Source organism: Mesoplodon bidens, assembly GCF_964165515.1.
Source record: "Mesoplodon bidens genome assembly, chromosome: 2".
Lineage (NCBI taxonomy): Eukaryota > Metazoa > Chordata > Mammalia > Artiodactyla > Ziphiidae > Mesoplodon > Mesoplodon bidens.
Window position 1 is genome coordinate 128,807,526 of NC_138177.1, and position 27,043 is coordinate 128,834,568.

Here is a 27,043-nt window from a genome sequence, read left to right on the forward strand (position 1 = left end):
ATCCGGAATATATAAAGAACTGCAACTCAACAACAAGCAGCCTAATTTTAAAAATGGACAAAGGACTTGAATAAATATTTTTCCAAAGAAGATATACAAATGGCTGACAGCACATGAAAAAATGCTCAACATCACACCAGTAATCATTAGGGAAATGTAGATCAGAACCACAGTAAGATACCAGCTCACACCAATTAGGATGACCACTATGAAAAACACCCCAACAATAACAGAAAATAACAAGTATTGGTGAGGATATAGAGAAATCAGAACCTTTGTGCACTGTTGGTAGGATTGTAAAATGGTGCAGCTGCTATGGAAACAGTATTATTGTCCCACAAAAATTTTAAAATAGAATTACCATATCACCCAGCAATTCCATTTCTTGGTCTATACCTAAAAGAATTGAAAGCAGAGATTTGAACAAATATTTGTACAACGATTTTCATTGCAGCATTATTCATAGTAGCTAAAAGGTGGAAGCAACCCAAGTTTCCATCAACAGATGAATGAATAAACAAAGTGTATGTGTGTATATACCTTTAAAAAGAAGGAAATTTCAACACACTACAATATGGATGAACCTTGAAGATATTATACTAAGTGAAATAAACCAGTCACAAAAGGACAAAGACTGTATGACTCTACTTATCTGAGATACCTAGAGTAGTCAGATTCATAGAGACAGAAAGTAAAATGGTGCTCACCAGGGAAAGAGAAAAAGGAATTATTGTTTATTGGGTACAGAGTTGCAGTTTTGTGAGATTTTTGTTTTGTTTTGTTTTTGCGGTACGTGGGCCTCTCACTGTTTTGGCCTCTCCCGTTGCGGAGCACGGGCTCTGGATGCGCAGCCTCAGTGGCCATGGCTCACGGGCCTAGCCGCTCCACGGCATGTGGGATTCCCGGACCGGGGCACGAACCCATGTCCCCTGCATCGGCAAGTGGACTCTCACCCAGTGTGCCACCAGGGAAGCCCTTTGTGAGATTTTTAAAAAGAGTTCTGGAGCTGGATGGTGGTGGTGACTGCACAGCGGTGTGAAAGTACTTAATGCCATGAACACTTAAATGTGGTTAAGATGAAAAATGTATGCATTTTACCATAATAACCCCCACTGATGAGCTCTACCTGGGTGTGGCACACTGAGAATCCTGGGGCCTTCCCCTGGTCCATGAGATCATGTTCCATGTCAGGAGAGGCAAGCTGAGAAGACCTCAGGCTACTGCCCTATTCCCTCCATGGAGCACTCAACACCTAGAGTGAGGTTGTCACTCATGGAGAAGCTTACCATTGTCTCCACTGTCAACCCCAGAGATCTGGTGCAGAGATATTATCTGGGGAAAGAAGCAAGCTGTACAACAGATAGTTCCTTATATCTTCCATAAGGAACCAGCTTTATTTGCAACAGAGCGTGGAGAAGTTTAAACCTATGAACACCCTCAAAAGCAGTGGACATAGTGGTAAAAGGCAATTGGGAGGAAATTAATGGATCTAACGAAGATACACTCTAGACTGTAGGCTAGCTAGTTTATAGGGAAACAGGGTATAAGGCAATTCCTCAGCAAGAGAAGCCTTCCTGTAGTGAGAATAAATATTGAACATTGGCATCAGAAACTTCCCTGGAAGGAGCCACAATTTGATTGGATTAGTCTGTAGAGAATTTATGCCCCAGGGCATTGTTGAAAACAATAGAGCAATCAGCTGGCAACTAGTGAAGTTAACAGCTGAGTGTGGTCAGAGTAAGAGTGGAAGAGAGCCCTACCAGTAGCTCTGTCGTCGCAGGATGGTTGTGGGCATACCCAAAGCTGCACCTCCCTGAGGAGCAACATTAGTGTGTTAACAGGACTGCAGGGTAGGTGTTGGGAAGGGGCATATTAGTTTCCCAGGAGTGCCTTAACAAAGTACCAACAGCTGTATGACTTCAAACAATAGAAATTTATTGTCTCACACTTCTGGAGGCTAAAAGTCTGAAATCAAGGTGTTAGCAGGGGCGTGCAGCTTCTGAATATGCTAGGGAAGTATCTGTTTCTCTCCTAGATTCTAATAACCCCAAACACTCCTTGGCTTGTAGATCCATCACTCTAATCCTCTATCTCTACATTATGTTCTCTCCATTATCTTCACAGTATCTTCTCTCTGTCTCTGTTCAAATTTCCCCCTTTTATAAAGACATCAGTCATATTGGATTATGGCTCACCCTGATGATCTCATCTTAACTCGGTTAAATCTGCAAAGACCCTATTTCCATAATCAGAGGTACTGGAGGTTAGGACTTCAACATATCTTCTTTTTGGGGACACTGTTCAACCTGCAATGGGAAAACAGACCTCACTAAAATAATCCAGGTTATCACTAAACAAAATATAAACAAGCAAATAGCAATAACAAGCTCTAGGGACGAGGGAGGTTCCAGTACCCAGAGTTGCTACAATATATTATCTAAAATCTCCGATTTCCAACAAAAAATTATGGAACATGTAAAGAAATAGGGAAGTATGACCCATACTCAAGAAAAAAGGCAACAGAAGCTGTCTGTGGGAGGAAGCAAATGTCAAATTTAACAGAAAGAGATTTAAAAGAAGCCATTATAAATAGCTTCATGGAATTACAGAAGCTATGCTTTAAAGAAGTAAAAGAAGGTATGATCATGTTACATCAAGTATAAATAAAGAGACAAATTATAAAAAAGAACCGATGGAAATTCTGGAGCTGAAAAGTACAATAATTGAAACTTTAAAAATTCACTAGAGGAGCTCAACAATAGGTTTTAACTGACAGAAGCAAGAATTAGCAAACTAGAAGATAGATCAATAGAGATTATTCAAGCCAAACACAGAGTGGGGAAAAAAAGAATAAAGAGGGGCTTCCCTGGTGGCTCAGTGGTTGGGAGTCCGCCTGCCGATGCGGGGGACACGGGTTCATGCCCCGGTCCGGGAAGATCCCACATGCCGCAGAGCAGCTGGGCCCGTGAGCTGTGGCCACTGAGCCTGCGCGTCTGGAGCCTGTGCTCCCCAACGGGAGAGGCCACAACAGTGAGAGGCCCGTGTACTGCAAAAAAAAAAATAATAATAATAATGAAGAAAAACGAATAGAGCCATCAAACACCATCGAACACACCAACATATGCATAATGGGAGTAACAGAAGGAGAAGAGAGACACAAAAGGAAAGGAAAAAATATTCAAAAAGGTAATGGCTGAAAACACCCCAAATTTAATGAAAAACAATATCCTACACATCCAGGAAGCTCAGTGAATTCCAAGAATGAATGAATGCAGACATATTATAGTAAAAATGCTGAAAGTCAAAGGCAAGAAGAAAATCTTAAAAGCAGCAGGAGAAAAACAGTGTGTATCACGTACAAAGGAACCTTAATAAGATTAACATAATTTTTCATCAGAAACAATGAGGCCAGAAGGCAGAGGAGAACAAATTTGAAGTTGTTAAAGAAAAAGCTCAACCAAGAATGTTGTATCCAGTAAAGCTATTATTCCAAAATGAAGATGAAATAGTCTCCAAGATAAACAAAAACTGAAAGAATTTATTGCTTGCAGACCCACCTTACGAGAAATACTAAGGGAAGTTCTTCAGCTTGAAAACATGTAACCTCAGATGGTAATTCATATCCATACAAAGAACATCAGTAAACACAATTATGTAATTACAACAACTATTATATCATGTAATTAATGCAACTATTAGTGCATTTCCTCCTTCTTTCCCTCTTAACTGATTTGAAAAACGATTATATAAAATAACATGTATATAATGTATTATTGGATCTATGACACAGAAATGTAATATATGTGTTATGTATTTGGCAGTAATATCACAAAGGAGGTGGATGGGAACAAAGCTGTAATGTAAGCAAATGATGACAAAATGAAAAGTAATAATTATGGCTCTGTTTTCTTATATTTTGTAACAGTAATACATGTAATTTACATAAAAATAATACCACAAAAGGGGGAAATAGTGAACAGAACTATATAGGAGTAATATTTCAATATATTACTGGAATTAAGCTAAAATAAATCCAAGTTAATTTTGACAAGATGTGTATGTTAATCCCTAGAACAACCATCTAGAAAAACCTCAAAAATATAATGAAATGATCATTAAAAGATTAAAATGCTACCTTAGAAAATATTCACTCAATGCAGAAAAAAGTAATAAAGGATGAATAGAGGACAAAAAAGACATGAGACATATGGAACACATAAAGTAAGATGGGAGATATAAATCCAACTATATCAAGAAAACATTAAATGTAGATAGATTAAACAATCCAAACAAGGGGCATAGATTGTCAGACTGGCTTAAAAAACATGATCCAATGATTGGCTGTCTACAGGAGACACACATTAGTTTCAATATTAATTTCAGACCAATATCTCTTATGAATGTGGGTGCAAATATCCTGAACAAAATTCTAGCAAACCAAATCTAACATATAAAAAGAATTGTATGCCTGGAGTGCATTAGTTTGCTAAGGCTGCCATAACGTAATATCACAGAGTGTATGGCCTAAACAGTGTCCTAATCTATTCTTCCTTTAGGGACACTAGTTATATTGGATTAGGATCCACCTTAATGGCCTCATTTTAACTTAATTATCTCTTTAATGTCCCTATCACTAAATACAGTCACATTTAGAGGTACTAGGGGTTAGGGGTTCAACATGTGAATTTTTTGGTGGGGAGAGACAATTCAGCCCATAAGTTACCAAGTGGGATTTATCCCAGGGATGCAAAGTACTTTAACATCTAAAAATCAATGTAATACATTTCATATCAGTAGAATAAAAAGCAATGATTACTAGATCCAGAAAAAGCACTTTTCAAAATTCAACATCCTTTCATGATAAAAACACTTAATAAACTAGGAGTAGAGGGACTTCCTCAACTTGATAAAGAATACTTATGAAAAATCCACTAATATCAACTCAATCATGCAACTGGGTGCTTTCCTTTTGACATCAGGAACAAGACAAAATTTTCTTGCCACTGTATTCAACATTGTACTGGAGGTTCTAGATAAGGCAATTGGGGAGGGGGGAAGGCAACCAAATTGGAAAGGAAAAGATAAATCTCTATTTGCAGATGACATAATGTTACATATAGAAACTCCTAAGAAATTTACTAAAAAACTATTAAGACTATGGGATTCCCTGGCGGTCCAGTGGTTAGGACTCAGCGCTCTCACTGCGATGACCCGGGTCCAATGCCTGGTGGGGGAACTAAGATTCTGCAAGCCATAGCATGGCCAAAAAAACACAAAACAAACAAACAAAAAACAAACAAAAAAAGAAACTATTAAAACTAATGAATGGATTCTGTTAGGTTGCAGGATACATGATCAATATACAAATAAATTGTGTTTTTTATACTTGAAATAAACAATTTGAAAATTAAGAAAACAATTTCTTTCAGAATAACATCAAAAACAATAAAATACTTAGGAATAAATTTAATAATAGAAGTGGCATCATAAGCTCTGAAAACTGTAAAACATTACTGAATGAAATTAAAGATGATCTAAATAAATGGGAAAGCATCCAAAATTTATGAATTGGAAGACTTACCATTATAAGATGGTGATACTTCCCAATCTGTTCTATAGATTCAACACAGTCCTTATCAGAATCCCAGCAGACTTCCTTGTGCAAATTGACAGTTGATTCTAAAATTCATATGGAATTGCTAGGAACCCAGAATAGCCAAAATAGTCCTGAAAAAGGAGACTAAAGTAGGCAGACTCACACTTCCCAATTTCAACATTTACTACAAAGCAACAGAAATCATGATAATGTGGTACTGATTGGCACAAGGATAGATATACAGATCAATGGAATAGAATTGAGAGTCCAGAAATAGACCCATTACATCTATGGTCAACTGATTTCTGATAAGTGTACCATGACCATTTAAGAGGGAAAGGATAGTCTTCAATAAATGGTGCTGGGATGGCTGGATAGCTACATGCAAAAGAATAAAGTTGGACCCTTGCCTCACACCATATAAAAATTAAGTCAACATGAATCAAAGGCATATGTAACAGTTAAAACTAAAAACTCACAGAAGAAAACATGGTGGTAAACCTTCATGACCTTGGTTTGGCAAAGGATTCTCAGATATGACACAAAAAATATGAACAACAAAAGAAAAAAAGCCAGATGAATTGAACTTTACCAAAATTAAAAATGTCTCTGCTTCAAAGAACATAATAAAGTAAAAAGTCTACCCACAGAATGGGAGAAAATATTTGCAAATGATATATCGGTTAAGGGATTTGTATCGGGAATATATAAAGAATTACAACTCAATAATAAAAAGACAAAATCCAATTTAAAATTGGGCAAGGCTCATTTCTCCAAAGAAGGTATACAAATGGTCAAAAAGCACATGGAAAGATACTTGACATCACTAGTCATCAGAGAAATGCAAATCAAAACCACAGTGTGATCTTTACTTCATACTCAGTAGGATGGCTAGAATCAAAAAGTCAGATGACATGTGTTGGTAAGGATATCAAGAAATCAGAATACTACTAATAGGAATGTAAAATTGTCCTGCCACTTTGGAAAACAGTCTGGTAGTAATTCAGGTGTTTAAACAGACTGTTTTCATATGACCTCGCAATTCTACATCTAGATATATACACCCAAGAGAAATTAAGATATATTTCTAACCCAGAAACTTGTACATGAATGTTTATATCAGTATTATTCATAATAGCCAAAAAGTGGAAACAACCCAAATGTCCATCAGTGGACAGATGGCTAAACAAAATGTGGTATATTCATACAGTAGAATATTATTCAACCACAAAAAGGAATGAAGTACTGATGCATGCAACAACATGGATGAATCTTGAAACCATTATGCTAAATGAAACAAGCCAATCAAAATACCACACACTATGTGATGCGACTCACATGAAAGTCCAGAATAGGGAAATCTATAGAGACATGAAATACCTAAGTGGTTGCCTAGGACTGGGAGGAAGACAAGGGTTAGGGAGTCAGAGTTAAAGGATACAGAGTTTCTTCTTGAGGTGATAAAAAATTTCTAAAATTAACTGTGGTGATGGTTGCTCATATTTGTGAATACACTCAAAACCACTGACTTGTACACTTTAAAAGCTATTTAAAAAGATAATTATGCAGATTGTGTGTAATTTTATGCCAATTTTAAATTTTGCAAAATTTGCAAATGAATATAAAATGGAAAGATTCCTTAAAAACTTACATTTTACCAAGAGACAAACAAAAATGAAAATTGGAAGGTATTAAAAAATTAATATGAGTAATTTAAAAATCTTTCTTCAAAGATAATTCCAGGCTCAGATGGTTTCACTAGTGATATATGCCAAACACATAAGGACAAAAACAGAACAAAAGAAATGGGTACACTCCAGAACTCATGTTATGAGGCTAGAAATATCTTGATATCAAAATCTGACTACAACAGGGGCTTCCCTGGTGGCGCAGTGGTTGAGAGTCTGCCTGCCAATGCAGGGGACACGGGTTCGTGCCCTGGTCCAGGAAGATCCCACATGCCACGGAGCAGCTAGGCCCGTGAGCCATGGCTGCTGAGCCTGCGCGTCCAGAGCCTGTGCTCCGCAACGGGAGAGGCCGCAGTGGTGAGAGGCCCACGTACCGAAAAAAAAAAAAAATCTGACTACAACAGTATGAGAAAGAAATATTACAAGTCAATCTCTCCAAACATAGATAGAGAAATCCTCAATAAAATGTTAACAAAATTCAATAACAATAAAAATAGATAATAGACCATGAGGAGCTGCATTTATACCAAGAAATTAAGATTGGTTTAACATTTAAAAATCCATTAGTGTAATTCACCACATTCATATATAGCTTAAAGGAAAAAAGCATATGACCATCTCAATACATAAAGTATTTGATAAGATTAAAATTTTATTCATGATTTAAAATGTTCTTATGAAACTGACAATCACAAGGACTTCCTTAATCTGATTTATAAAATCCTACAGCACTGATCGTATTTAATGGTAAAGCATTCCTAAGAAGGATCCACTTCTATCCAACATTCTTGGAAGTCTTAGCCATTTCAGTATGGCAAGAAAAAGAAATGAAAAATGTAAGCATTGGAAAGAAAGAAATGAAACATTCAATATTTGTAAATGACACAATTATCTACATATAAAATTTTAAATCACCTATTAATAATTATCAAATTAATAAGAGTTTAGCAAGGTTATTGGATATCAAAAAAAACAACCAAGAACAATTATATTTTTATATACCAGCAACACACATTTCAAAAATTACATATTTTTCTAATGATACCATTTATAATAGCACTAAAATGTATTAAGTACTTGTGGATAAATATAACAAAGATGCACATACCTACACTGTAAAAACTATAAAGTTTTACTGGGAGACATTAAACAAGACCCAAACAAATGGAGAGATAGAACATGTTTATGCATAGAAAGAGTCAGTATTGTAAGTATATCAGTTATACCCAAATTTTGATTTATAGATTCTTTGCAATTTCAGTCAAAATCTCAGGGTTTTTTTTTTTCATTGTAGTTTTTTCAGGAACTTGTCAAGGTAAGTCTAAAATTTACATAAAGCTGCTGAAGCTGGGCTTCCCTGGTGGCGCAGTGGTTGAGAGTCCGCCTGCCGATGCAGGGGACATGGGTTTGTGCCCCAGTCCGGGAGGAGCCCACATGCCGCAGAGCGGCTGGGCCCGTGAGCCATGGCCACTGAGCCTGCGCGTCCAGAGCCTGTGCTCCGCAACGGGAGAGGCCACAGCAGTGAGAGGCCCACGTACTGCAAAACAAACAAACAAACAAACAAAAATCTGCTGAAGCTTAGGCGTAACCGAGATACTCTTGAATAAGAACTTTGTGGAAAGACTTGCTCTCCTAGATACCAAGTTTTATATAAAGTGTAACATTAACAAAGGTATAGACAGAGAGCCTACAAGTGATTCAGGCACATATAAACACTTGTTTTATAATAAATGTGCTCTAGAGAGTAATGGGGAAATAACAGGATTTTCAAAAATTCTTGTTGAGACAATTGGGTATTCACATGGAATAAAAATATATTGGCTTCCTTCCTCATACTATACACAAAACTCAATTCCGGGTATATTATAGATCTAAACATGAAAAGCAAAAATATCTTCATAATTTCAGGATTGGGGATGGTTTCTTGGATGAGACATCTAAGGCGTAAACCATAAAGGAAAACATGATAAATTTGACTATGCTAAGATGAAGAACTTCTATTCATTAAAAGATACTACAAGGAAAATTCAGCCATAGAGTGAAAGAAGACATTTTCAACACATAAAACAGAAAGGGTTCATAGTCAGAACATTTAATGAACTCTATCATCAATTTTAAAAAAGATGGAACTCAACAGAAAAGTGTACAAAGGACTTGTACGGGATATTTTCCTTCAAAAAAAAGGAAGTCAAGATGGGAATAAGCACATGAAACGAAGTTCAATTTCATGAAAATTAAAGTCAAAATGAGATACATGTATACCTATACCCATACTGGTTTAAATTTCTAAATCTGGCAGTGCTAGTTGTTGATGAGGATGTAGAGTAACAGCAACTGTCACAATGTTGGCAATCTTGAAAATTTTTACGATCAACTTGGAAACCAGTTTGGTGTTATCTAATCAGGTTGACTCATCAATTCCACATCTATATATCCCCTACAGAAATACATTTTCATGTTTAACAGTATGCTTTCACATTAATGTTTATTGAAACAGTTTTCATGATGGCCAAAAACTGGGAAACAATTCAATGTCTGTTAAAAGTAAAAGGGAGGGCTTCCCTGGTGGCGCAGTGGTTGAGAGTCCGCCTGCTGATGCAGGGGAGGCGGGTTCGTGCCCCGGTCTGGAAGGATCCTGCGTGCCGCGGAGCGGCTGGGCCCGTGAGCCGTGGCCGCTGGGCCTGCATGTCCAGAGCCTGCGCTCCGCGACGGGAGAGGCCACGGCAGTGAGAAGCCCGCATACCGCAATAAAAAACAAAAAAAAAAGTAAAAGGGATAAATAAAATATGATATACTAATCCAACAGACTACAGTCACCAATAAATGAATGAATGATTATACATGCAACAACATGGAGAGATACATAAAAGCATACTGTTGAACAAAAGATGTCAGATAATTCCGTTATAATATATGGCTATTTATATAACTTTTAAAAACAGGCAAAACTAAATTACATTGATAAACTTGGTAAATATCAATACTAAGTGCTAACCAAAATCTGGAGCAACCAGAACTCTCATACTTTGTTGGTGGGAACCACTTGGGAAAACCTTTCAGCAGTATCTACCATATGTGAACATACAAATAATCCAATAACCAGGAATTTCACACAGGTATACACCCAACATAAATTCATACAGTATAGTCAGCAAAACACATGTACAACCATCTTCTTAGTGGCATCATTTGTTTTTGTTTTTTTAAAATTTATTTATTTATTTTTGGCTGCGTTGTGTCTTCATTGCTGCACGTAGGCTTTCTCTAATTGCGGCGAGTGGGGACTACTCTTTGTTGCGGTGTGCAGGCTTCTCACTGCAGTGGCTTCTCTTGTTGCGAAGCACAGGCTCTAGGTGTGAGGGCTTCAGTAGTTATGGCACATGGGCTTAGTAGTTGTGGCTCACGGGCTGTAGAGCTCAGGCTCAGTAGTTGTGGTGCATGGGCTTAGTTGCTCGGCAGCATGTGGGATCTTCCTGGACCAGGGCTCGAACCCATGTCCCCTGCATTGGCAGGTGGATTCTTAACCACTGCACCACCAGGGAAGCCCAGTGGCATCATTTGTAATAGCCAAAAATTTGGAAACTACAGAAATGTCCATGAACAATAAAATAGATATATAAATTGTGATATATTCACACAATGGAATATTGTACAACAATGAAAATGAACCATCTACAGCTATGCTTAACAATATGAAGGGCTCTCACAAATATAACATTGAAAAAAAGAAACCAGATACCAGGGGTACGTGCTTCATGATTCCATCAAAGTGGAGTTCAAAAACAGGCAAAACTAATCCATGGAGTCAGTATAATCATTACCTTTGGTGGGAGATAGTGACTCTTATGGAAGGAACTTCTGAGATTCTGGTAATTTTCTATTTCTAAATCTGAATGCTAGGTACCTGGGTGTCTTCCGTTTATGAAAATTTATTAAGGTGTGCATTTATATGTACACATCTCTATGTATATTTTACTTCAATATAAGTAATAAAAAGTAAATGTTATTGTTTAGGAATGCATACTTAATAAAACTTTAAAAAGAAGAAAGAAAATAATCACCAAAATCAAGTTAATGATATTCACTGGGGAGGAGGGAGAGGCAGTAAACCAGAAGAAGCAAAAGCCAGGGGAGCTGCTTGTGATCTAGGAGGGGCAAAGTCTCCTAGAGGTTCTATCAATGTTCTAATTTTTTACTTTAGTTATGATTATAAGAACATTTGCTTTGTATTATTTAACTCTATGGTTATGTTTTAATTATATTTCTGTATGTGTTAAATTTCATAATTAAAAATTAGCCAAAAACAAGCAAAAAATGTGTAATAACTTGGCTAATTTTTATTAATAAAATGTTAAATGAAAAGTTGTGGTTTTTAAAGCTTATACATAAAAAATTAAATATACCAAAATATTAACAATCTGAATGAATTATCTTTCTATATTTTTGAATTTTCTCAAAATTAGTATATATTTCTTATATATAGGTAAAACATGAATAAGACTTTTTAAAAAGTGTATGCCTCAGTTAAGAAACTTTTTAAGCATAAAATCTTTTATCATTCAATTTTTCATGTTCTATCCTACAAACATTATATTTATCTTTTTTCTACTATTTTTATCTGTGTATTTTAGGACCTATTATTCAGAAACCCTGTCTTTTTTACTTATTTTATTTTAAATAACTATTTTCTACAGGTGACTGATATACATGGAGTTGATGTTACTCCCAGACCTCTTTACCATCCAGATCCATATACTGGTACAGCAAAGCCAAATAAACTATTGACATCACAAGAAGGATCACGTACATCAGACTTTATAGCTTCCTATAGCCTTTATCAGAATACAATAAATCCTAGTATGTTAGGGCAGTTTACAAGGTAGTGTATACTATTCTATGATTCTTTTTTTATATCTTATGTATTTTCATTTAAGTCACATATGTAACTTAGATGTCAGTTGTCCCCAGTCTCCCAGCTCAGCTCTCTGATCCTAATGTGCCACCTCTGTGTTCCTCTCATGTTTTAACTAGATGTAGAGCTTGCATGTCAAGTGTTCCCCTACACTTACACCAAAACATTTGTGAAAAAATATACAGATTTTACTCAAGATTTCCTGAGGAACCAAAAGATGCAACCTAGCATCACAGACGTATTTCTTCAGTTTTCTTCAGTTTCTTTTATGCTGCAGTTTAGGAGCTTTCCTTTTTTCCCCTCCCTATTCTTCCATACAAATCCTTGTTCTCCTAGGGTTTGATTTCTCTCTTGTTTTATAACTTTTTTTTGGTAAATGACATGTTTTGCATTTACATATATAGATACTTTTATAATTGAATTTTTTTAGTGCTTCCAATAGAGAAATTCAGTCTTTGCCATAATAAAACAGTACTCCTAAAACAATCTAAAGATTATGGGGAAATACTTTAGTGTGTAACTTTCAATCTGATAAATTAAAAGTTCCAGATGTTAACTAAGCACAAAATTTTAGGAGAAAATATGCTGCTCTAGAGTCTGCCTCCAAATTAGCATACAGAAGCCATGGGAGTTCTCTGAAAACAAAGGATATTCCAGTAAACTGAACCCAACCTTTTTGGAGGGCAGTTGGAACTATAAATAGAAAGGAAAAAAGTATGTAATATCATGGAGTAATGTTAAGTTTCTATGTTTAAAGGAAATTATTTTTGGATTCTTCAGTGTATTGATTTCCCACGAAGTATATAAATTTTATTTTAAATTAAGTCTTGAGAGGACATTTATCAAATTGAATAAATTGCATTTAATATAGGATTTGAAAAATGAGCAGAAACCTGGTGAAAAATGAAGGGTAGAATATTCCAGGCTGAGGCCCTGAGGTAAGAGAGCTCCATAAGTTTGAGAAACTTAAAAAAAAAAGTGGGGGGAGAGAATATTGATAATGAAGATAAGATGGAGAGTCTCAGTAGGTAGGCTGTGTTTTGGATTTTTATCCTAAACATACTGTTGAGAATCCATTGAAGGTCTTTAGGCATAGGTTTGACATGTTTTATTTCTAAAATATGACTTTTTACTTAAAGAACATTAAAAAGCAACCCAATATTTAAAGAACTAGTTTATTTTTATCAACTTTGCTCATATGATTACAGTATATTTGATTTCTCAATCTGATAATGTTTTCATTTATACATTTAATTGCCCATAAGGACATCTAAATAAATAATGTTGTTATTCATTATTAAAGGTCAGTTTTAGGAAGCAGTATAGTTTCTAAGTCAAGTACATCCACTACTGAATCAATGGTAGAAGACCTAGAAGAACCATCCTTTAAACGGGAAATGTTGGCTAGTTTTACAGGTAATGAAAATCCAATCTTTTATTTCAGTAACAGTTCATTATTTCTTTAGCAAACATGCTCATTATTTTTTGGGTGCTTGAGATAGAAGAACTATGGTAATCATTCCCAAATGCTGGCCTGTGCAGTAGCTACATGAGAATTACCAGGGTAATGTTTATATATTTTTAAAAATTCTCAAGGGAGTTTTTTTTTTTTTTTTTTTTGGCGGTACGCGGGCCTCTCACTGTTGTGGCCTCTCCCGTTGCGGAGCACAGGCTCTGGACGCGCAGGCTCCGCGGCCATGGCTCACGGGCCCAGCAGCTCCGCAGCATGTGGGATCTTCCCGTACCAGGGCACGAACCCACGTCCCCTGCATCGGCAGGCGGACTCTCAACCAGTGCACCACCAGGGAAGCCCCAGGCGAACTCTTAACCACTGTGCCACCAGGGAAACCCTCGAGTGACTTTCTTGCACCACCAGCCTCAGTGATCACAGAGCCTGTTTTTTTTTTTTTTTCATTAAAAAAATATATTTTATTTATTTATTTATTTTTGGTTGCATTGAGTCTTTGCTGCTGTGTGAGGGTTTTTTCTAGTTGTAGCGAGCAGGGGCTACTCTTCATTGCGGTGCGTGGGCTTCTCATTTCTGTGGCTTCTCTTGTTGTGCAGCACAGGCTCTAGGTGTGCGGGCTCTAGACCATGGGCTCAGTAGTTGTGGCACGTGGGCTTAGTTGCTCCCTGGCATGTGGGATTTTCCCAGACCAGGGCTTGAACCTGTGTCTCCTGCATTGGCAGGTGGATTCTTAACCACTGCACCACCAGGGAAGTCCCACAGACCCTGTTTTAAAAGAGCTCAGCTTCTAACTCAGGAGACAAACAATTGTGATATACACTGTGATCAGTGCCATATTAAGACATATGCAGAATGTGATGGGAGTACTTACAAAGAAAAGATTAACTACTGTGAAGTGGAAAACAAAAAATGAGAGAACTTTCATAGAGAACATTATTGACTTTTGAATTTGGTTTCTAAAGATAATTAGTAATTTGTCAGGAGAACAAAAGGAGAGGCCCATTCCAGGCAGAGGATAAAACATGAGGTAATGCAAAGTATTATGCAAGTAAAGTTAAAAGAATGAGGAAATAATGGTTGACAAAATGTTCTGGAAGAAGTGGGTACTTCCTTGAGGGTCAGGATGGCTTTTCCTCTAAGATGATAATGAGGATTAGTGAAAATATTAATAAGGTTGGAAAAGTGCTTGATGGACTCTTCTTTTTGGTGTTAGCATATGTAACAGAATGCTTCTGACAAGTAACAGAATACCCAACTACCATTTTTCCCACATTAAAAGAAGTTAAAGGTAGATAGCTTTTGGCTTTGCTTTTGTGGCTTAATTGTGTCAAAATCTGGATTGGAAACTCTGCTCTTCTCTTTTTGTAAGCCTTTTCTTCTTGTTTCTTGCCTCATGGTCTCATGATATGTGCCCCAGCTCTGGGTATTATATCCACGTTAAAAGCAGAAAGAAGGAGAAAGGCAGTAGCACCAGTCACATCTCCCTCATTTATCAGGAAAGTAAACGTTTTCCCAGAAGGTTTCCTTTTTCCTGTATATTTCTGTTTTTATCTCATTGACCAGAACTGTGTCACATTGACACCACTAGCTTCAAGAGAGGCTGGAAAAGCCAAATATTTTATTTCTCAGCCTGTATTAATGGAAAGAGGCCAGGGAAGGGAGAAAGGCTTAGCAATGAAAACTTAAGCAATTAACAATGTCTGTCGTAGGAAGACGCCCGTCCTCTCAGGAGGGGACAAATAATTGAATTATTGTCATAAGCTCCCCCAGCAGTCTCTACATATATTCTTGCCACCCTCCAATTTGTTTTTCCAAACTGTATGCAGAATTGAACCTGCTCTCCTTCTTGGATGGGACACGAACCCAGCCAAAATTCAGATTGGGACTTGAATCCACAGGATGGGACTTGAACCCATGGAATGGGACTCAAGCCCAGCCACACCTCAGACTGGGACTTGAACCTATAGTCCCTGACTTAGGAGGGGACTCAAATCCACTGTCTTTTAATTGAAGCTGCTCACCTGGTGTCAGGACTTACTCAAGCTCGGGTTCTTTTTTCTCCTTACAGAAAGAATTCAGCATGAGGCAAAGCAATAGGCAAAGAGTGAGTTTATTAGCATAGGATACTTGTGAGGGCTACAAGAGGGCAGGCAAGGGGGCACAGCCCTGAGAACAAAGAGGGTTACATTTTTATAATCAAAGAAGAAGTGGGGTGGGAAGAGAAGACCACCTTCTTCCTCAGTTTTGGGTAGACGTCAAGACTTAAATCACTAGTTCCTCCTTTGACCCTGTATGGTCTAATGGGGACAGTCATGATGCTATTTAAATATGTATATTAGCAGAAGGGTGTTGCCATATACTAATATATGGTAATTCATCTCAGGTTTTGGTATAATGTCCCCTTTCACCTACTTTCCTTCCTTTTTCACCTATATTTCTGTCTTGCAGAAATGCTACTCTTCAAGGACTACTAACTCCCTGATTTCATGTAACAAGATTCAGACCGCATATCTATTGTGTTTTAACAATGAGGGTTTGTGGCTTGAGTGTGCCTGGTGCTTGGATGCACCTGGTCTTTCATCAAGGTAGTGTAGGTTGTTGCTAGGTTACTAGATTCTTTTCTTGAGTGGTCAATAGTTTACAACAGTCTCCCCAAACTCCCTTAAAATTCCCTTTCTATCTTTAATCCCCTAGTGGGATTTCTAAGCCAACTAATTATCCTACTGTATCCCTATTAGAATGATCTTTTTAAGAACACAATCTAATCACATTCTCCCTGCTTAAAGCCCTCCAATGGATTTGCACTCCTCTTAAGATAAAGAAGAAAATATTTATGTAATGATTTGCCTTGAGGTCTACCTCTATTTGTCTACATCAAAAACAAACAAACAGGGCTTCCCTGGTGGCGCGGTGGTTGAGAGTCCGTCTGCCGATGCAGGGGACATGAGTTCGTACCCTGGTCTGGGAAGATCCCACATGCCGTGGAGCAGCTGGGCCCATGAGCCATGGCCGCTGAGCCTGCGCGTCCAGAGCCTGTGCTCCACAACGGGAGAGGCCACAACAGTGAGAGGCCCGTGTACCGCAAAAGACAAACAAACAAACAAACAAACAAGCAAACAAACGTAACAAAACTTCACCTCCAGAAGCCTTGAAGAATAATATAGATGTTTATATCGTCTTGGCCTGCTGGTGAATTCTAACTACAAAGTCAGGTCTCTAAACTGAGTCACACCCAAACAATTCTACCTCTACCACCTGGTAGATTAGTATTTCTCAGTCTTGACTGCACATTAACATAATCTGGTATACCTTTTATTTTTTATTTTTATTTCTGGCTGCATTGGGTCTTCGTTGCTGCACGTGGGCTTTCTCTAGTTGTGGCGAGCAGGGCTATTCTTAGTTGCAGTGCGTGGGCTTCTCATTGCTGTGGCTTCTCTTGTTGCAGAGCATGCGCGTGGCACCTAGTCGTGGTAGTCGTGGCATACAAGCTCAGTAGTTGTGGCTTGCAGGCTGTAGAGTACAGGCTCATTAGTTGTGGTGCATGGGCTTAGTTGCTCCGCGGCATGTGGGATCTTCCTCGACCAGGGCTCGAACCCATGTCCACTGCATTGGCAGGCGGATTCTTTTTTTTTTTAAACATCTTTATTGGGGTATAATTGCTTTACAGTGTTGTGTTAGTTTCTGCAGTGTAACAAAGTGAATCAGCTATATGAATACGTATATCCCCATATCACCTCCTTCTTGCATCTCCCTCCCACCCTCCTTATCCCACCCCTCTAGGTGGTCGCAAAGCACCAAGCTGATCTCCCTGTGCTATGCGGCTGCTTCCCACTAGCGATCTATTTTACATTTGGTAGTGTATGTATGTCAGTGCTACTGTCTTACTTCGTCCCAGCTTACCCTTCCCCCTCCCCATGTCCTCAAGTCCATTCTCTACTTCTGTGTCTTTATTCTTGTCCTGGCAGGCGGATTTTTAACTACTGCACCACCAGGGAAGTCCCCTATTAGGTTCTATCTACTGTAAGATCATTCATTTTTATAATTAGCATATCTGTGCCATAATGCTACTTTAAGGTATATGTAACTAAACCATAGATGAAGATCTGGTGGTCTTAAAGAAAGGAAGTTTAGAGAATCAAGAACCAAAATTTAGGGGCTTCCCTGGTGGTGCAGTGGTTGAGAGTGCGCCTGCCAGTGCAGGGGACACGGGTTCGTGCCCTGGTCTGGGAAGATCCCACATGCCACAGAGCGGCTAGGCCCGTGAGCCATGGCTGCTGAGCCTGCACGTCCGGAGAGGCCCGCGTACCGCAAAAAAAAAAAAAAAAAAAAAGAAACAAAATTTCTAGTCTCAAAACTGCCAGTATTCCTATGTGACCTTAAACTTCTCACTTAGCCTCTCTGTTTCTCATTTTCTTCACTGATAAAACGAAAAGTTTGAACTAGATATATCTCCAGTTGTGTCCATATGGGTAATTCATTTACTTTTTCACTTACCTTATTTCTACCTTAGCTAGATTTACTTATATAAATCATCTCTCCCTCATACTTTAAATTTATTGCATAAATAATAAAAAATAAAGAACATTTTAAAAAAGAAGAATCATCCAATACTATAAAGGATTAGCAATTAAAAATTTTATTTCCTCAGCTTCTCCATATGCATAAGTATTTTAATTGTTATAACCATAGTGTGGGTTTTGTCCTGGATTATTCTGTCACTTTACATTTTATCACAAACATTTTCATATGTTTTTAATGTCATATTTAATTACTAGTTAATATTCATAGATGAGTATACTATTATTTAGCCATTCCAAGTGTTGATGATTGGTTTGTGAAATTAGTAGCTTGTATATTTTTTAGGTTATAAGGAGAGTGTTTTTCTCAGGCTTTGGGCCTTCTTAAGGAGACTGAGCCTTAATCTCTGGAAAGTGTATACCCTTAAGTCTTGTTTTCCTAAAGCTTTTCAAGCTTTACCCATGTCAAAGCCTCATGGATCCCTGCTTCACATGCTGTTTTTAACAGAAAACATTGAACTCTGACCTATATACCGTGTCTTGGCTCTTTATTACCCATACAACCAATTTTTCAAGAATCTTGGACTTCTGACAAGACTACAGGCTTGAGGCTAACCCTTTTCAATGTATGTTTTACATGGATATTGAGCCTCTTTTTCTCCTATATTTAACCACAACTTTCACTGGAGAGTCTTTTTAGCTCTTGGTGAAGATGATTAGAGGTGGGCTGTAATCTAAATCAAAAGTCAACCAATAAGAAGGACAAACAGAATAAAAGACTGTTGTAGATATAGACTAGAAATTAGCTTCAGGGCTCGGAGAAGGGTTGCATATTATCCGGGAAATACACTTGCCCATATGTCTCTTGAGTTGTATCAATAGTTTTTCACCCCAATCTCCCTGTTAATATTATAGGATAGATGTAATGGGATGCCCTTGTAGTCATGACTACACATCTGAGATTGGAGTAGGCTTGATGTATCAGCAACAGAGTTGGTTTATGAGCCATAGGATCCAGTTTGGCTTCAGAGGGATTAAATAGACTACATCTCACAACATGACCTTTTCCTTGACCATGTAATGCCACCTGCAATGTATGACTTGTCATGGTATTTTGATGAAATGAAAATTAAAAATAACAATTAGTAAATGATTTTTATTAAGTCATGTATTTTAGATTTACGAGTTATTAGGGCAACACCTGGAAAAATTGTAACAAAAGAAGACCTGGAGAAGACTATAGAGATAATACTCACAGAGACAGAAACGATGAACTTTTTTAACCTACCAACAGTCATGGTTTCTGTAGAATCTGAAGAAGCTGAGAAAGTAAGGTATGTATTGTTCAGTTGTTTACATTGCTTTTGTAATTTAAATGCTAAATCAGAGGCTCTTATCCTTGTTTCTGTCTTTGGGGATTTCTGGATAAACACTGGTGGTATATGTGCCTGGTGAAATCGTATATAAAGTTTCATATGTGCCTCATGAAATTACATGTAAAGTGTTTATGCTGTATGTTTTTCCTAGAAGAGGAACCCATAGCTTTACCATATTCTTTAAAAAGTAGGTGAGCTACTAAGTTAAATAATAAAAGAAATGAAGGAAGCTTCTAAGTCTCAGTATAGGTTTTAATGATTTTTTTCTTTTATGCATATATGAATTATTTTCAAGTTAAAAAGAAATCACTGCCATTTTTTATATTTAAAACTTAAAAGGGAAAATATGTTATGGGGAAATGACTGAATTTACTGTTGAGAGTAGATTTTCCATTTCTCTTTATTAATGAATATAAATGGATCATTAGTTTTTGCCTCATGTTATTTTGAAACTCTCCTGTTAGGCACATACACATTAAGGATTGTTACGTCTTTTTGGATACTTGACCCCTTTATCATTATGTAATGCCCCTCTTTATCTCTGATAATTTTCCTTGCTCTGAAGTCTGCTCTGTCTGAAATTAATACAGCTACATAAATATATTATTAATATAGTTCTTCAGATTAGTTTCTTCAAGTATAATTTGAATATGATTTATAGTACTAAAAAATTCATCACTAAAATAATTTTTATGGTATTATTTTTATTCAAATATAAAATCTTGTAAAATTGTTTAGACTATATAATATAGTACAATTAGATCTCAAATAGCATACTTTTTTTTTGTTTTAACATCTTTATTGGATTATAATTGTTTTACAATGGTGTATTAGTTTCTGCTTTATAACTCAAACAGCATAATTTTAAAGCTCATGAGACATAAGGGAAAGCTCCCAGGACCAGAAAAAGCAAAGGAAAAGAATAACAATGGGATAGATAAGTGATCTGAAATCATAGAGGGAGAGATGCTAGAAACAAATGTTAATATTAGCACATGGATCTAGAGTCCACTAGTAAGTCTTGGGTCCCCCACAAATTGAGACAGCTGAAGAAGAGATTCTTATTTTAAACCAAGACCCTTACAAGGATCTCAGTTATCTCAAGTGGTTCCAGGTCAGTAGGGTCTCCTAGCTACTATCATAAGCAAATACAAATTTTCTCTGGAGGAAAGCGTATCCCATTTAGACTCTTAAGATTCATTCAGTTTGAGTTTAGTAAAAATACACCAAACCAATAAAGAAGTCATTATGAATGAGAATTTTAAAAATAACAAATCCTAGATCTAGATCCTGAGGACTATGGGTAATGATATTATCTAATATAAAGTATAAAATATGTGTGAAATATTTAAATAAAAGATAGAGTTAAAACATCATTAACACTAAGAAACTATCAAAATGATTACTTATAATGCAAAATATTTAAAGAGAATTTTAAAATAAAGTATGTTTATATAATTGTTAAAATTAAAAAGTAAATATTGATTTAATCTTTGATATTAAATAGATATTGATAATAGACTAAAGGTCTAACATATACCTAATGAGTTCCAAAAGGGCAGACTAGAAAGAATGGATGAGAGTTACTATTCAAGGAGAGTAAGTAATTCCCCAAACTATTGAAAAACACCATTCCACAGAAATAGGAATAAATAAAAAGAAATCCACATACACACAAACGGGACGCATTGTACTCATACTCCAAAATACCAAATATTAAAAGAAGATTTTAAAAACAGAAGAAAAAAAAATAAAGAACACATCATCTACACAGAAACAAACCAATAGCATTATTAGGGATAAAGAGTGTGGTTTCATAATGATAAGAAGGTATAATAATTATAAACTTGAAACTCCTAATAAAATAACCTCTTAATATATGAAGCAAAAATTGGAAACTTGGTAAGTATCTTATTAAAGTAAAAGGTATGAATATACCTCTCTTAATTATTGATAAGTCAATCAGATAAAATTAGTATAGTTATAGAAAATTTGAACAAAAACATAATTTAATGGTCATATATAGAACTCCGAATTTAACAGTTAGAGGATACACACTCTTTTCAAGCACACATGGAACATTTACAAAAATCATCCATGTACAAGGCCATGAAGCAAGATTTCAAAAATTTCAAAGTAGTGTCAGACAAACTAAATTCTCTGACCACAGTGGAATGAAGTTAAAAATTAATTACATAAATCTCAACTAAAACATAGATGCATATTCACATATGTTTTTGGAAGTTAAAAAGCACATTTTGTAAATTCTTCATGAACCAAAGAAGAAATCATAATGGAAATCAAAGAAATACTCAGAACAAAACAATTATGAAAACAATACATACTGCGCGATGACACAAAAGTAGTACTTTGAGGGAAATTTATAACTTTATAATCAAAATTCATAAAACCTATGTGGAGATAATGCTAGGATATTATTGGTGGGTACTGAAAGTTGTAGGGATGTTGGGGGATATAGTGTAAAAGAGTCCTTTGGAGGTAGTTTAATGTAGTCTTTCCCTAAGAAGTGTCTTAAACTTTCACTTCAATTTTTTGGTGCAATCCACATTAAAGAAGGTAATTTTAAGAAAAAGCATAATATCAATAGAAAAAGATATGTGTGGTAAAAATTAATTTTTATTAATAAGTTGAGTATATATTACTTTTTATAGCCGGAGAAACAAGAACTATGAGACTCTTTGTCGAAATAGATTAGGCAATGACTTATATGTAGAAAGGATGATGCAGACTATTAATGGAGCACCAAAGAATAAACACGTTCAATGTGACAAAATCATGAAGGAAGACAAAGGTAATTTATGTTTTATTCTGCTTGCTAAATTACCATATTTTAATATATATTCTTTGAGTCTGTCGATTAACAAATCAATACTACAGTATATAAGGCAAAAATATAAATGATTTTACCAAATCACAACAATAACTGGGTGCTGTGATCTACAGCTTTCAGAATTTGACAATTAAGTTACAAGTAATAAATACAGATTTAGAAGGTTTGAATAACATAATTATCTTGATTTTTATACAAACTGTATCATAGAACTTTGAATCCTTCAAATATTTATGAAACATTTATAGAAACTGATTGTTACTGTAACAAAGCATATCGACCATAACTAATACAATTTAAAAGAGGCCAAGCACTATTTTAGGCTTTTCACATACAGGCATACCTGGGAGATATTGCAGGTTCGGTTCCAGACCACTCCAGGTAAGTGAATATCACAATAAAGCTAGTCACGTGAATTTTTAAAATGTCCCAGCACATATAATATACTATAGTCTATTAGGTGTACAATAGCATTATATCTAAAAAACTAATGTATATGCGTTAATTTAAAATACTTTATTGCTAAAAAAATGCTAACCATCATAGAGCCTTCAGTGAGTCATAATCTTTTTGTTGTAGAGCATCTTGCCTTGATGTTGATGGCTGCTGACTGAACAGGGTAGTGGTTGCTGAAGATTGGGGTGGATGTAGAAAATTTTTAAAATAAGACAACAATGAAGTTTGTGCTACATTGATTGACTCTTCCTTTCATGAGTGATTTCTCTGTAGCATGTAATGCTGTTTGATAGCATTTTACCCATAGTAGAACTTCTTTCAAAATTGGACTCAGTCCTCTCAAACCCTGCCACTGCCTTGTCAACTAAGTTTATGTAATATTCTAAATCCTTTGATGTCATTTCAACAATCTTCACAGCATCTTCACCAAGAGTAAATTCCATCTCAAGAAACCACTTTCTTTGCTCATCCATAAGAAGCAGATTGCAGCAATTCATTCAGGCTCTACTTCTAATCCTAGTTCTCTTGCTATTTCTACCACGTCTGTAGTTACTTCTACTAAAGTCTTGAACCCCTTATAGTCATCCATGAGGGTTGGAATCAACTTCTTCCTAACTCCTGTTAATGTTTATATTTTGACCTCTTTCTATGAATCACGGATGTTCTTAATGGCATCTAGAATGATGAGTCCTTTCTAGAAGGTTTTCAATTTATTTTGCCCAGATCCATCACAGGAATCACTATCTATGACAGCTATAGCCTTTCAAAATGTATTTCTTAAATAATAAGACTTGAAAGTTAAAATGACTCCTTGATCCATGGGCTGCAGAATGGATATTGTGTTAGTAGGCATGAAAATAACATGAATCTCATGGTACATCTCCATCAGAGTTCTTGGGTGACCAGGTGCATTGTCAATGAGCAGTCATATTTTGAAAAGAATGTTTTTTTCTGAGTAGTAGATCTCAACAGTAGATTTATCATAATTATTTAGGGCTCTAGGATTTTCAGAATGGTAAATGAGCATTGGCTACAACTCAAAGTCATCAACTGCATTAGCTCCTAACTGAAAAGAGAGTCAGCCTGTCCTTTGAATCTTTGAAGCCAGAGATTGACTTCTCCTCTCTAGCTGTAACAATCCTGGATGGTGTCTTCTTCCAATACACGGCTGTTTCATCTATATTGAAAATCTGTTGTTTAGCATAGCCACCTTCATTAATTATCTTAAGTAGGTCTTCTGGTTAACTTGCTATAGCTTCAACATCAGCTCATGCTGCTTCACCTTGCACTATTATGTTATGGAGATGGCTTCTTTCCTTAAACATCATGAACCAACCTCTGCTAGCTTCAGACACTTCTTCTGCAGCTTCCTCACCTCTCTCAGCCTTCATAGAATTGAAGGGAGTTAGGGCCTTGTTCTGGATTAGGCTTTGGCTTAAGGGAATGTTGTGGCTGGTTTTCATCTTCTACCCAGACCACTAAAACTTCCTCCTATCAGCAGTAAGGCTGTTTTGCTTTCTTATCACTCATGTGTTCACAAGAGTAGCACTTTTAATTTCCTTCAAGAACTTTTCCTTTTCATTCACAATTTGGCTGTTTGGTGCAAGAGGCCTAGCTTTGGGCCTCTCAGCTTTCAACATGCCTTCCTCATGGAACTTAATCATTTCTGGTTTTTGATTTAGAGTGAGATGTGTTATTCTTTCTTTCTCTTGAACACTTAGAGACCATTATAAGGTTATTAATTGGCCTAATTTCAATATTGTCATTTCTGAGGAGCTGGGGAGGCTTGAGGAGAAGGAGAGAGATGGGGGATGAGTCAGTCACTGGAGCAGTTGGAACATAAACTACATTTATAGAATAAGTTCACTGTCTTATATTGACATGGTTCATGTTACCCGCAAACAATTACAATACTAACATCAAAGATCACTGATCACACCTCACCATAACAAATATAATAATGAAAAAGTTTAAATACTGCAAGAATTATCAAAATGTGACATAGAGACATGAGGTGAGCAAAGGCTGTTGGAAAAATGGCACCGACAGACTTGTTCAATGCAGGGTTGCCACAAACCTTCAATTTGGAAAAAATGCAATATCTGAAAAGAGCAGTAAATGAGGTATGCCTGTATATTAACTGATTTAATTCTCACAGCAACCCTATGAGGTAGGAGCTCTTACTAGTCCTCATTTTTTTGGGGAGGCCACACCCCCATGGCTTGCAGGATCTTAGTTCCCCAACCAGGGATTGAACCTGGGCCATGGCAGTGAAAGTACCAAGTCCTAACCACTGGACCATCAGGGAACTCCCTATTCCTCATTTTATAGAAGAAGAAACAGGCAAAGAGATGTTAGCTAATTTGCCCAAGGTGACTCAGTTACTATGGTGGACAATGATACTCCCAGACAGTCTGGTTCTTGAACCTGTTCTCTTAACTACTATACTTACTATCTTTCAATGTTTATAAATTAACAACTCTGAGGACACTGCATTGCCAAACTTCTGAATGCTGTGGCCAAAAGGGTAATTAGAAGAAAGGTTATAATCTTAATGGCCTTTGTTACTCAGCAAAACCATAAGCTAATTCTTTAAAAAGATTAAAATAGACAAACTTCTAAGCAGGTGCTAAATCAAGAAAAGAGAAACTTACAATTAGTAAGAAAGCTTTGTGGCGCCTTTACTTGCTCTTATCCCACTCCCCTCCCCAGTAGAGTGGTGGTCTTAAAGATAGAAGCCTGCCTTCCCAGTGTGAGACCCTGGCCCTTGGTTACAGAGGGAACAGAACAGACCTTATTCTCAAAGAATTTGGTTTGTATGTTTTAACCTGTCTAGGGGCTACCTGGATGATTGACATAAGGCATTTGTGTTTTTTTGCCTAACCCAGAACTCTCTCAGGTGATAAGCATAATGCATTCTTCAAAAAACTGTAAGGCAGATGAACAACTCACTGCTACCTGAGGCAAAATAATGCAACTGAGTCAAACAAGAGACACACTGAAAGCCTGGAAGAAAAAACTGGGAGAGACTTTCTTTGGGAAATTAAGGTATTGAAAAAGGCTTGCATATACAGAGGAATTCAGAAAGTCATGCACATGCCTAGGGCAGGATGCATGCTCAGAAAAGACCTGAAAAGATCCTAAACTTTCACCTCTGGCTGATCTCTAGGCTCAGTACAAGCAGGAAGCGAAAGATGTGGTATAGTTTTAAGCAGCCTGTCTAAGCATTGAAGGAATTCCCCAACATGGAGCCCATCTGCAAAGACTGGGAAGGTTTTTTTTTCCCCTTTTTTTCTTTTTTTCCTTTCTTTCTTTCCTTTTTTTCTTCTGAGTGGGAAGAAACCCAAGTGTTCAAGGAAATCTCTGTCAGGACACTAACTGACCAAAAGCTAAAAAACAAACACTTATGAGATGATATGTGACAAAAAATACAGACTTTACAAAAATAGTTTAGCAAAATCACTTAGCAAACAAACAACCACCACTCACAGCAAACTATGATATCAAATCCTGAGGAAGAGAGTGATTTCCAGAAGTACCACATATTATATTCAAAATGTTCAATTGTCAAAAAAAAATTGCAAAGGATACAGAGGAAAAAGAAGGTATGGATCTTTCAAAGAAGAAATGAACAGAAACTCTCCCTGAGGAAGTATAGACATTACACTTACTAGGCAAAGGTTTTAGATCAATTGTATTAAAAAAAAAGAGAGAAAAAAAAAAGCTAAAGGAAGCTATGGACAAAGAGATAAAATAAACCAAGAGAACGGTGTGTGAACATAAAAAATATCAATAAAGATAGAAATTATAAAAAGGAAAAAAACAAATTCTGGAGTTAAAAGTACAATAACTGAAATGGAAAAACTCCCTAGAGTTTTTAGTAGCACATCTGAGCAGGCAAAAGAAAGAATATTAATAATAGGTTAGTTGAAATAATCCAGTCTGAGAAGCAGAAAGAAAAAATAATGAAGAAAAATGAACAGAGCCTAAAGGACCTGTGGGACTCCATCAAGTCACCAACATACATATAATGGAAATTTCAGAAAGAGAGGAGAAGAAAGAGATAAAGGGGCACAAAGAAAAGTTGAAGAAGTAGTGACCTAAATATTCCCTAATTTGATAAAAGACATAAATCTGCACCTCCGAGAAGCTAAATGAACTCCAAGAAAGATAAAAATA

General features: G+C 36.5%; 1 protein-coding gene across 1 annotated transcript in view; it reads left to right on the forward strand.

Moving 5' to 3' along the window:
- DNAI4 (dynein axonemal intermediate chain 4) overlaps positions 1-27,043 on the forward strand; it is a gene marked incomplete at its 5' end in the record, with an annotated part of 130,478 nt that overhangs the window by 10,061 nt on the left and 93,374 nt on the right. Inside the window, 4 exon segments of the mRNA XM_081223865.1 lie at positions 11,979-12,163; positions 13,500-13,612; positions 19,359-19,515; positions 22,230-22,369. Coding sequence (XP_081079991.1) covers positions 11,979-12,163; positions 13,500-13,612; positions 19,359-19,515; positions 22,230-22,369 — 595 coding nt within the window.